This window comes from Callithrix jacchus, chromosome 13 (genome assembly GCF_049354715.1).
Source record: "Callithrix jacchus isolate 240 chromosome 13, calJac240_pri, whole genome shotgun sequence".
In the NCBI taxonomy this organism is placed as follows: domain Eukaryota; kingdom Metazoa; phylum Chordata; class Mammalia; order Primates; family Cebidae; genus Callithrix; species Callithrix jacchus.
The window spans coordinates 88873794-88886121 of NC_133514.1; the positions used below are offsets into that span (position 1 = coordinate 88873794).

At 53.0% G+C, this 12328-nt stretch overlaps 1 protein-coding gene across 1 annotated transcript; it reads left to right on the forward strand.

Moving 5' to 3' along the window:
* The first annotated feature begins 1679 nt into the window (after positions 1–1679).
* Positions 1680–10216, forward strand: SIGLEC15 (sialic acid binding Ig like lectin 15). Its single transcript, XM_078346883.1, has 7 exons — positions 1680–1805; positions 3090–3319; positions 4124–4305; positions 5021–5503; positions 6379–6756; positions 8145–8175; positions 9998–10216. Exons 1-7 carry the CDS (start codon positions 1680–1682, stop codon positions 10077–10079), a joined length of 1512 nt encoding a protein of 503 aa, XP_078203009.1. The 3' UTR covers positions 10080–10216.
* The last annotated feature ends 2112 nt before the right edge of the window (positions 10217–12328 follow it).

Sequence of the window (12328 nt, forward strand, 5' to 3'; positions counted from 1 at the left end):
GTTCCTTTTCTGCTCCTAGAGCAAAGCCCACTCAGGGAGGGAGGGGCCCAGACCTGTCATTCATAGCACATTTCAGGCCATTTTCAAACTGGACTTGAGCCATGGAGCCTACAGGTAAAGGTAAAAGTCCTTTGAACAAAGGAGGTAAAACTACCCAGAGTGAAGCCTTGGCTCTGTGACTTCACCAAGTGGTTTCAGTTCTGCAAGTAGTTTCTCCCCAGCTTCTCCTTCTCTAAGAGGGAGCTAATGAGAGCACCTGATGGGGTGGTTGTGCATTTTATTTTTTATTTATTTGTTTGTTTGTTTGTTTACTTTGAGGCAGAGTCTTGCTGTGTTGTCCAGGCTGGAGTGCAGTGATGCAATCTCAGCTCACTGCAACCTCCACCTCCCGGGCTCAAGCAATTCTCATGCCTCAGCCTCCCAAGTAGCTGGGATGACAGGCGACCACCACCACGCCTGGCTAATTTCTGTATTTTTAGTAGAGATATGGTTTCACCATGTTAGCCAGGCTGGTCTGGAACTCCTGACTTCAAGTGTTCTGCCCACCTCAGCCTCCCAAAGTGCTGGAATTACAGGTGTGAGCCACCTCACCCAGCCTCCTATGCACTTTAAATGAGATGAGAATATCATTTGAGAATGTCAGTCCTTTTTAAACTGATGTACAGATTTAATGCAAACCAAGCAAATTCTCAAGAAAAGTTTGCTGCTCTCATTATTGTTCATAAACTAAAATTTCTATAAAAGGGCATGGCTGTACACAGTGGCTCACGCCTGTAATCCCAGCACTTTGGGAGGCCAAGATTGGCGGATTACCTGAGGTCAGGAGTTCAAGACCAGCCTGACCAACATGGAGAAACCCCTTCTCTACTAAAAATACAAAATTAGCCAGGCATGGTGGCGCATGCCTATAATCCCAGCTACTTGGAAGGCTGAGGCAGGAGAATCACTTGAACTTGGGAGGCAGAGGTTGTGGTGAGCCAAGATCACACCATTGCACTCCAGCCTGGGCAACAAGTGTGAAATTCCATCTCAAAAAAGCGGGGGGGGGGGGGCGGGGAAAAGACCCAGGTATAGATATATAGGACTGTAGGATTGAATAAGAGGGAAAAGGTGAGGGAACCATCCAGATTCATTAGAGCACTGTAGTGATGAAGAACACGACATGCTGCATTGATACAGAGGGGAACAAATTGACCAAAATATACAGAAAAAAAATCCATGACCCCATGGAAACATGACACATGACGGAGTATTGTTTCTTAATGAGATGAGGACTCCCCAAAGCACTGTGTGCTCTGTCCTCATTATGCTTGCATGTCTGGCAACCTCTATGCTGACTGATGGCCATGCCTTGTGGTTTTGCTCAGCTGATCCTTTTACCTAGAATGCTACCTCAAGGCTTCGCACAGTCCCCTCCCTTTCTCAAGGTTCTGCTGAAGTGACATCTCTCTCAAGGGTTCTCCAATCCCTGCCTGCCCAACACACCCCTACTCTAACCACCCTCTTCTGTCAGCCTGGCCACCCACCCTTCTGCTCTCACATAGCAAGTCAATCCAATGTCAATTACTCGGAGGCAGGTACCATGCTGGGCAACATCAACACAAACAGAACCAGACAGATGTGGTCCCTGCCCTGTCAGAGCTTCTGGGTGTCTGGGCAAGACATACAGTTCAAAGGCAATGCTCATACTGAGGAAATACCTATGCCAGCTCTGGGGCACAGGGGACGGAGGGCTTGGGGCTCAGGGAACTCCCCCTGCTGTAGGAAAGACTCAGTGGAGCCCTGAGGATGAAGAGGAGGAGCTGGTGAGTGAAATAGGCCAGAAGCCATGTTCAGACAGAAGGGATATTGTTCAAGCCCATCTTTATGGCACCTGGCAAACTGTAGCGTAATTATGTGCCTACAAATCTGTCTCCCTTTCTAAGCTGTGAGCCCCAGCAGGATGATAAGGTATTCTGTTCACCTTTGTCACCACAGCTTGTACCCCAGGACCTGGCATAAAGTGGGCAAGTGTCCAATAAATGCTTGCTGAATTGATGACTGCACAATAGCAAGTACTATGTGGGGAATCTGTGCCTGGCTCTGCATTGCCCATACAGTGCAAGACGTCAGAGGAGGCTGAGGTCACAGAAAGGGGGAAGCAGCAGGGAAACTAAGGCAGGAGCTCAGCCTCAAGATTGGAGAGATGCTTTCTGCAGCTAGAAGTACTGACTGAACCAGCAAAACCCTCAGACAGGGTTTCTCAAATTTGGAACAAGGTTCTTTGATGATTAACAACTGAACAAACAAGCTCTTTCTGGAGATGAAATGTTAGGTCCTCTGCTCGGGTTCAAAATGTAATTACATTTGTCCAGAAAAAAAGAGAGATTAGGCCTAAAAACAGGTTGTATGAAAAAAGAACTTGGAGTTTTGAGGCAGGAGAATAGCAGAGGGAACTGGAGGTTGAAGCAGGAGAATAAGTAGAAACAGAAGCAAAGTGAAGGGGCAGGTGAGCAGGAAACAAGAGAAGAGGCAGAAGTTGAGCAGCCAAAACAAGGCAAAATAAATCTTTATCTTTTGATGGAGATAAAGAAACAAGTAAGAAACCCCATGGCCAGCAAGATCCAGACCAGACCAGTAAAGATAAGCTTCTCAGAGATGGGCATGCGCATTAGAAAGAAAAGCATACTTAAAATGACCCTGTATAGTAATTAGTATTTAAGATCCATGCATATGGACTGTACCTCATGCATGTACTTAAAATTATGGGATGGAGGTGACTGCAAGCGCACAAAGGTAGAAGTAACTAAGCAACTTAACAATCAAAGGGCAGATTCTGGCTAAAGATTAGGCAGCTTGGAAGAGAAAAAACATATAAAAGGCCATGAAATGTAACAAACTGGTGCTGATCTTATTTTGTAGAGATCAGTCCACTCTCCCACTCCAAGAGGGTGACACTGTGCTTCATACACTCTTGCTGTTTTGCTTTGCTGTTTTTGTCATGTCCAATTCTTTGTGGCACCAAGAACCTGGAACCTCGAGGCACCATCTGGTAGCAGTTTTACTTGATGGCAAGCTGGACATGAACACACAGTGGGATTGTTTTCCAGGCACAGCACCCACAGCCCAGGGCAGCACTACAGGACTCACGACTCCGCAGGTCCAGCACACCTAGAGCGCATACTTGGAGCCCCCAGGCTCGGGACACTACAATGAAGGAAGAAGACAGTGAGGATAAGGAAGGGCAGCAGAGGGACTGGGATTTTTCCACCAGAAAAGAGAAGGCTCAATGGGTCCAGGATAGTCATGACAAGACCCTGCAAGGGGCTATCATGGGAAGGTGATATGCACACCCCAGAGAGCCATGGTGGTCCTGCAGCAGTGGGATATTTTGGTTCTGTGCTGCAGGAATGTCCTGACCTGTGGTTATTCATAGATAGATGGTCCCCATGGAGGATGGTTGGCCAGCAGTGGATAGAGCTGAGAGGACTCCTGCCCAAGAAGCGAATTGGGATAAATTACCTCAAAGAGCAGAGAGCACTGGGCTTGGAGTCAGAAAAGCAAGATTTCTCCTATCTTCGACATGTGTGACTCTGAGCCTTCATTTTCTCGCCTTTAACAATAGCTGCCCTGCCTTTCTGCACTGGGTGTTTTGAGGGTCACATGACATGGTATCTATGAAAGTGCTGTGTAAACTTTAAAGCCCTTATCCTTTTGTGAACTGCACCCTGGGATACACACTGGGCAAGCTTCTAAGACTGCCCTCTCTCCTTGGGAGGCACCACCCCTGGCCTAATCCTCTGAGGCGGGCCCCCCTCTCCCCCAAAGCAGCACGCATAGGCAACCACACATACCCTGCAGCTCACCAGGCCTCTGTGAGCTGGAAGCACAGCTCCGCTTCCAGACCTTGACTCGACTGCACTTCCATGGCTTGCAACGTGGGGAACAGGGAAACTGTGTCCAGAGGTGTTTGCACAGCACAGAGGCATCAAAACAGCCCATCTTTCTGGTCTCTTAGCTCCCTCCCTGCCCAGGCACTCGGGAAGCCAGTCAGGGCACAGTTCACTTGGGTGTACCTGGATTCTAGAGGAATCTCATGCACCAACTCTACGCATTAGCTTCCAAACATACTGTCCCCTCGCAGGGCCCGTTTCCCCTTCTCTCTAAGTGGAAGGGCTGGTGTCCTCGGAGGAGCCCCAGAGTTCCTGATCTCTAGTACTTTAGTGTACAGACTGTGGAGTGAAGCAATCCTGAACGCTGGCGTGGCCTCATCCTGGCTGCCTGACTTCAGTTACTTAACTCCTCTGAGCCTCAGTTTACTCACATGTAACCCAAGGATAACTGTGCTTCTCTGTAGGCTCATTTGTGAGAACTAAAATAGATACCACGGAGAACTTGCTCGACACAGAGGCACACAGTAAGTGCTATTATTATCACCATCCTGGGGATCTTGGGAGTCTGTTGTAACCACGGGATCCCAGTGCTTTTCGACAGGGCGGGTTTTGATGGGGAAGAACTAAGGGTAAGCGTATGGGGTCAAGGGGCCTGCAGGTGAGTTAGAAAGCAAAGAGGAGAATAGTCCCAGGGAAAAGCCAGGGGAACCCAGGTACCTCCCAACTCATGGGAATACAGGCCCTGAAAGTGCAGGCACCGGCCTGGCTCGGTGGCTCATGCCTGTAATCCCGGTACTTTGGGAGGCCCAGGTGGACGGATGACCTGAGGTCAGGAGTTCAAGACCAGCCTGACTAACATGAAGAAACCCCGTCTCTACTAAAAACACAAAACTAGCTGGGCATGGTGGCACATGCCTGTAATCGCAGCTACTCGGGAGGCTGAGGCAGGAGAATCGCTTGAACCCGGGAGGCGTAGGTTGCAGTGAGCTGAGAACGCGCCATCGCACTCCAGCCTGGGCAACAAGAGCGAAACTCCATCTCAAAAAGAAAAAAAAATTGCAGGCACCAGGAATTGCCCCTCAAGTCAGGAGGTGGAGTTCTAGCTCCCCTGGAAATGGGGGATGATTCCTGAGTCCTGGGGTTTCCAGGCTGGAAGTGGGGAGAGCGCTTCCTAGGTCGTGGGGTTTCCAGGCCCCGGGTGCGGGCACCCCGCGCCCGGAGCCTGACGCAGCCCGCCCCGCCCGCAGACTCGCCGGCGCAGCGCTGGTCCATGCAGGTGCCGGCCGAGGTGAGCGCGGCGGCAGGCGACGCGGCTGTGCTGCCCTGCACCTTCACGCACCCGCACCGCCACTACGACGGGCCGCTGACTGCCATCTGGCGCGCGGGCGAGCCCTACGCCGGCCCGCAGGTGTTCCGCTGCGCGGTGGCGCGGGGCAGCGAGCTCTGCCAGACTGCGCTGAGCCTACACGGCCGCTTCCGCCTGCTGGGCAACCCACGCCGCAACGACCTCTCGCTGCGCGTCGAGCGCCTAGCCCTAACCGACGACCGCCGCTACTTCTGCCGCGTCGAGTTCGCCGGCGACGTCCACGACCGCTACGAGAGCCGCCACGGCGTCCGGCTGCACGTGACCGGTGAGGCGGTGCGGGGGCGGGCCCGGCCTCCCTGCCCGCTGGTCCAGCCCCGAGGGCTTCCTGGGTGCCAGGCGCTGTGCCTGCCGCTGCGCCAGGAAGGGCTACGAGACCCAGCCCTCCTCGCTACCCCAGGGGCCTCACACTTGGGGGTGGTTCAGGACCACCTGGGAAATGCAGAATCCAGGTCCCAGGAAGGGCTGAGGTGGGCCCCGGGATAGGATCGCAGTGACTCTCGTGGAGAGTCCCCAGTGGCTCTCAGACTAAAGCGGAGAGGAAGACAAGTGAATGGCCATCCTAAATATGGCAAGTGGTGCAATGGGTGTGTGCTACCAGCCCTAAAAGACACTCGTAGCCCCTCTACCCAGGGGGTGCACAGAGAACCCACCAAGTAGTGCCAGGCACTTTGCCAGACCCTGAGATACAAAGAGGCCTGAACCAGGGTCTCGTCCCTAGAGCAGTGGCTCTCCACTCTAGCCCCCACCCTGCTCTGCGACAATAATGGCCACTTAGCTTTTGCTAGGGGGCCAGGACCTAGTCCAATCACCCACAAGTATTAATTTGCCAAATCTTTTCAGCAACCCCTCAAGGCAACTGCTATCATGATCCTCACTTTACACATGGAGAAACTGAAGCACAGACGGTAGCATCGTTCTCCCAAGGCCACGCGTGTATTGGGACGGGGGCAGCCTGGCACCCAAGTGCCCGTTCCTCCCTTCTGAACCGCCCCCACCCCTCCGGCTCTGGAGTCCAAAAGGCTAAGGGGAGGGGTGCTTTTGCCTTTACCCGCCGCTTGCGCACTGCGATCCGCTTTCTAACCCTATACTCACCGCACCTTGACCGCGGCTAGTGACGGTCGTCTGCCCTCTTCCCTACAGCTGCGCCGCGGATCGTCAACATCTCGGTGCTGCCCGGCCAGGCGCACGCCTTCCGCGCGCTCTGCACTGCCGAAGGGGAGCCGCCGCCCGCCCTCGCCTGGTCCGGCCCGGCCCTAGGCGACGGCTCTACCGCCGCCCCGAGCCTGGGTCAGGGTCACGGTCACCTGGTGACCGCCGAGCTGCCCGCGCTGACCCACGACGGCCGCTATACATGTACAGCCACCAACAGCCTGGGCCGCTCGGAGGCCAGCGTCTACCTGTTCCGCTTCCACGGCGCCAGCGGAGTCTGCATGGTCACCCTCCTGCTCGGCGCCCTCGGCCTCAAGGCGCTACTGCTGCTTGGGGTCCTGGCCGCCGGCGCCGCCCGCCGCCGCCCAGGTGGGTGCACCCCAGTCCTGGGTGGGCGCGAGGGGCTGGGCCAGGATTCTCCTCTTAGATGAAACCACCTGGCACTACCAGAATGTCGGTTTTTTGCCCTGTGCATCGGGCGCTTTGCTCTCTTTGCGTGAAGCTCAGCAGGTGTAACCAGCGTGAAAAAAAGTCCCATTTTGCATTAAGGAAGCTGAGGCTCAGAGATTATGTAACCTGCCTTTTGAAAGAGGCACAGAGATGGAGACCCAGACCCGTCTAACTCTAGAGCCACCCCTTTACCACCACCTCGCAAATGATTCCTCTGGAGGTCTGACCTTCCTAAACAGCACCTTCCCATCATGATAGGAGAAACATCCTGAGGACCTACTATGTGGGGAGTCCCCAGTGGCTCTCAGACTAAAGCGGAGAGGAAAACAAGTGAATGGTCATCCTAAATATGGCAAGAAGTGCAATGGGTGTGTGCTACCAGCCCTAAGATACTCTGAGCCCCTCTACCCAGGAGTGCACAGAGAACCCTCCAAGTAGTGCCAGGCATTTTGCCAGACCCTGAGATACAAAGAGGCCTGAATCAGGGTCCCATCCCTAGAGCAGTGGCTCCACTCTAGCCCCCACCCTGCTCTGCGACAATAATGGCCGCTTAGCCATTATTGTGCTGTGTGGGTGCTGGGAATACAGAGATGAATAAGGCATGGTTCCCTGCCCTGCAGTAGGCGCTGACAAGTAGGAAGATCATTGCAATGTGCTTTATGAGAAGGGCTCTCCTAGACCCCAGGTCTGCAGAAGCCAGAGGAGGTATGCCTCCCACTGGTGGGGCTCTAAAGAAGGCTTCACACCAGCCGTACTGGGAGGGCTAAATAAAAAGATGTAAGTAGGCATGAGCTAGAAAAACAAGGAGTGATGCTCTTCCTAGCAGAGATTATGGCACCTTGACTAGCAGGGTGTCCTGAGAGAGCCACCACTGCTGACGCTGAGCTAGATCAGAAGTCTGCCCTGTGCCCCAGAGAGGGAGGGAGCTTCTCAGAGCCCCTCAGAACCCCTAGCTCCATAGCACTAGCCTCACACTCTTCACTATTAGAGATCCACACTTATCACAGTGGCCCTGCCTGCTGCTGTGGCCACGGTGGCTTTCTTGCCTGTTCTTTGAACTCACCAAGTGTTTTGTGCTCAGGGTGCTTAGAAGAGGGGACTTTTTACGGGACTGCTCCTCAGTCCACCCCTCCCCCCACTAGCTCCCGGGCAGGATTTTCATGGTGCAGCTTCATACCCTGCTAGTCTGCTGTTTGCTTCACAGTGGTTTCTTGAGACCCCTGCCACATGGCATGGGTGGGGGCAGGTGTGTAGGCTGCAGACTTCAGTAGAGATTCATGCCTCCTCTTTCACTGTCCCTTCCACAGAGCACCCTGACACCCCGGACATCCCCCCAAGGTAAGTGAGCTCCCCACCTCCACCCTACCCCACCCACCTAGTCCCCATCAGCCAGGGTATTCAGGCAGGAGGAGTAAGAAATGGCAAAGAGCTGGGACCAGCGTCCTGCCTTGACCAGAGGCTGGTCCCTCCTTGCAGCCCACCAGGCCCTTCCCTGGATGGACCAGGTTGCTGACCTGCTCCTCCTCCACAACCCCAGGCTGTATTTCTTCCTGTAGTTTCCCCTCCACATTCTGGAACAGGCAGATTCACACAAAAGCCACATTGGGGACACTCATCCCTGCCTCTCCCCAGCACTCTGCTGAAGACTTTGCAAACAAAAGAGCCCTTAGGCGTTCTGAGGGCCTAGGTGAGGGGCCCGGGGTCCCCTAGGAAATCACTTACTCTTGGGTCACACTCTCCTCTTCTGTGGCATCTGCCCCTGTGAAGGCTGGTGTTGAAGGAGAAAGAACCCAATTCATAGACCCTGGACAGGCTGTGGCTGATCCTGGCAGGGGTGATAGGAGTGGGAGGAGGAGCCCAGGCACTCCCGTAACTGCACCCACCTGTGCCCTGAGGGCTGGAGGTGCCACACTGCTGGCGGCTCCTCTGGTGAGCTGCCTGCTGACCTCTCCGCAGCCCTACAACCTGTCCTATGTCCCTGTTTGCTGATTTACTGCCACATCAATGCCCCGAATCTGAAAGCCGACTGTTGTTCAGTCATTTAACAAATACTTATTGAGTACCTACTGTGTACCACCCACTGGTACTAAAGACACAGCAAAATCCCTGCTCTAACAGAACTCACATCCTATTGTGGAGAATTTTAATAAATACAGAAACCGGTGGCCTGACGTTGTAAAGAGCGAGCTGTGAGGAAATAGACACAGCGATGCGGCAGATCCCCTGGGGAGGGGGCCCACTGCTGAGCTGAGGCTGCTTTAGATCAAGTTTTCTTGGAGGACATGACATTGAGAGGACCTGAGGATGAAGTCTGGGGCCTGGGCAGGAGTCGGGGGTGGAATTCCAGAGAGCAGGCCCCATTGGAGTGTGGATGTAAAACAGGGATTGGAGTCAGGAGGCCCAGGAGAGGAAAAGGTAAGTAGAAAGGCTCAGGCAAGGCCCAGGAAGAAGGCAGGCATTTCTGGAGGGTGGGCAGGAGGAAGGCAGGAAAGGCGTGGGGGTTTATTGTGGGTGCAGTGGGAAGTCACCAAATGGTTTTAAGCAGACCAGTACCCCCATCAGAACAAGCAGGCCAGGGAGAAATGGCTGGAGGCCATTGGCAAGGCTGAGGCTGGCTTGGCTGCTTGGACAAAATGCAGGGAGGTGGACAGACTGGAGGGAGGGCTTGCCCAAGGGCCCAGTGGGCAGCACATAGTGTGTGAGGGAGCCAGGCTGCCCAGGTTGGGAGCCTGAGCCCTGAGTGCCACTTTCTGAGATAAAGGCAAGAGAAGAAGAGAGTGGGGCAGGTGTGAGGGTCACTTGCAGCACCCTGGACATTGAGATTTGAGATTCCCACTGAGATGTCCTAGGCGAGGTCAGGAAAGCAGTTAGGGACCCGGAGGCCAGGCCTGGAGATTTGTAGATCAGGGACATGGAGCCAGTCTTGAGGCCTCAGGTGGAGATAGAGACTCTACTGTCTGGGCTGCCCTGACCTTTGTGAGCCCCTCCCTATTAGTGACTCTGCCCAGCCTCGGATGCTGTTCGCCTCTGAGCCCTGCCAGTTCCAGCTGCACTGCTTCCCAGCATGTCTCTTCTTCTTGGCCCGCTGCTGGCATGTTGTTTGGGTAGTTGGGGACCTCCACCTGTCTTGGGTGGTCATTCAACTTTCTCCTGTCCACAGGCCCCAGGCCCAGGAGTCCAATTATGAAAATTTGAACCAGATGAACCCCCGGAGCCCACCAGCTGCTGTGTGCTCACCGTGAGGGGTCCCTTAGCCACCAGCATCCATTTCTGCACCATAAAGAATAAAGGCCAGTGCGAGGCTTGGCTGGTATGGCCCATCCTGGTTCCTGGGCACCTTGGCAGCCCCCACCTGGGTGACTCCTCCCCACTTCAGGGTCAAGACCCTGCTCAGGGAGACTCATTTGGCCTCCTATGTGGACAACCACTTCGAAGCTCCCTGATATTTATGATATTAAGCATTTTGAAAGTGTGTGCATGTGTGTGTGTCTGTGTGTGTGTGTACATTCATCAACCTAAGCACAAAACTTCCAGAAATGTTCCCCTGCCCTTTCTTACCTAGAACACCTGGTCTAGTAAAGCAGACAGGAAACTGTTTACAGGTCTGGAGGCCCAGTCTTGTCCTCCTCTGTCGCCGACTTGCTGTGTGGACCTGGGACACTTTCTTCCTTCTCTAGGCCTCAGTTCATTTACTCTTGAACACGGACAATAATATTCTTCCCTCTGGCCTGCCAAGGTCTGAGGAAACAATGGATGTGAAGGGCTCTGGAAAGCACAAAGCCATCTACTCGCGAGGGGCATGACAGGCCCCTCCTTGCAGAGTGACCTTTGGACATGCAGAAGTGTGGCCCCTGCAGCAGTGTCACAGAGAACACAGAGCTCCAGACAACAAGCCTGGGGCAGGGGCTGTGTGAACCTGTAGTCAGAGGAACATCGAATCCTGGAAATTTGGTGGCAGGGAGAGACCTGGGGCCTTTCCCCCATGCCCCCGGGATCTCCACTGTGACTCTCCCACACCCTCTGCCCAACTCTTGCCCCATCAGCTGCCCTGCATTGCCTTGAGCTGGGACCCCTAGGAAAAGGAAGCCAAGCTCCCCTCTCTCAAGGCATCTGGGAACCATTGTCTCAGGGGCTGAAGCCAGGAGATCTGAGGGGAGGTCTGGCTGGAGGGTCCCTGTGGGTAAAGCAGCTACGGCTCTGACCTCTCTCTGACCTGCAACCTCTCAGGGCATGCAAAGTCCAAATGCACTGGCAACTTCACCCCCTTTGCCCTTACGTGGCCAGGCTGACTTTGAGGGGTGCTGCTTCCCTATTTATGCCCCAAGGGTGAATAAGTTCTTGGGGCTTAGGGAGAGGAGGGAGATTTAGGGAGTCCTAGGAGAGCTGGCAAGAGGAAAGGGCCACAGGCTAGGGACTAACGAGGCCAGGAACAAGACATTACAACCCAGTTACAACGGCTTTTATCCTAAAGACAGTTAGTAACAAATGCTGGTGAGAATGTGGAGAGAGAGGAATCCCCATACACCATTGATGAGAATGTAAATTAGTGCAGCCACATGGAGAATCCTAGTTTCCTCAAAAAACTAAAAATAGGCCAGGCATGGTGGCTCACGCCTATAATCCCATCACTCTGGGAGGCCGAGGTGGGCGGTTCACCTGAGGTCAGCTGTTCGAGACCAGCCTGGCCAACATGGTGAAACGCTATCTCTACTGAAAATGCAAAAATTAGCCAAGCATAGTGGCACATACTTGTAATCCCAACTACTTGGGGGGCTGATGCAGAAGAATTGAACCCAGGAGGTGGAGGTTGCAGTAAGCTGAGATTGTGCCACTGCACTCTAGCCTGGGCAATAGAGTGAGTCTCTGTCAAAAAAAAAAAAAAAAGACCTACCATATAATCCAGCAGTCCCACTGCTGGGAATCCATCAGCAAGGAAATCAGTATATTGAAAAAGATACCAGTACTTCACTACAGTGTTATTTACAATAGCCAAGATATGGAATCAGCTTAAGTGTCCATCAAGGAATGAATGAATAAAGAAAATGAACACAATTAAATATAATTCAGCCATAAAAAAGAATGAAATCCTATCACTTGCAAAAACATGGATGGAACTGGCAGCCATTATGTTTAGGGAAATAAGTCAGGTACAGAAAGCTAAATATCACATGTTGGCACTCATATGAGGAAGCTAAACAAAAGTTGAAATTGAACTCACGGAGATAATAGGATAATGGGTGACGGGCTGGGAAGGATAGCAGTTAGGAAGAATGAGTAAGATCTAGTATTTGCTAGCACAAGAGGGTGACTATACTTAACAACTTACATATTTTAAAATAACTAAGAGTGGAACTGGAATGTTAAATACTTGAGGTGTTGGATACGCTAATCCCCCTGATTTGATCACTGCACACCGTATGCCCGTATCGAAACACCACATGTACCCTATACATTTATGCAGCTATTATATACCCATGCTAATTAAAAATAT

Excerpts from the sequence above, each read along its gene's own strand:
- SIGLEC15 (XM_078346883.1), top strand. The coding sequence starts at position 1,680 with ATGCTCATACTGAGGAAATACCTATGCCAGCTCTGGGGCACAGGGGAC. Across the intron at positions 1,806-3,089 it reads AGGATGAAGAGGAGGAGCTG|GCACAGCACCCACAGCCCAG; the intron begins GTGAGTGAAATA and ends ATTGTTTTCCAG. Across the intron at positions 5,504-6,378 it reads CGTCCGGCTGCACGTGACCG|CTGCGCCGCGGATCGTCAAC; the intron begins GTGAGGCGGTGC and ends TCTTCCCTACAG.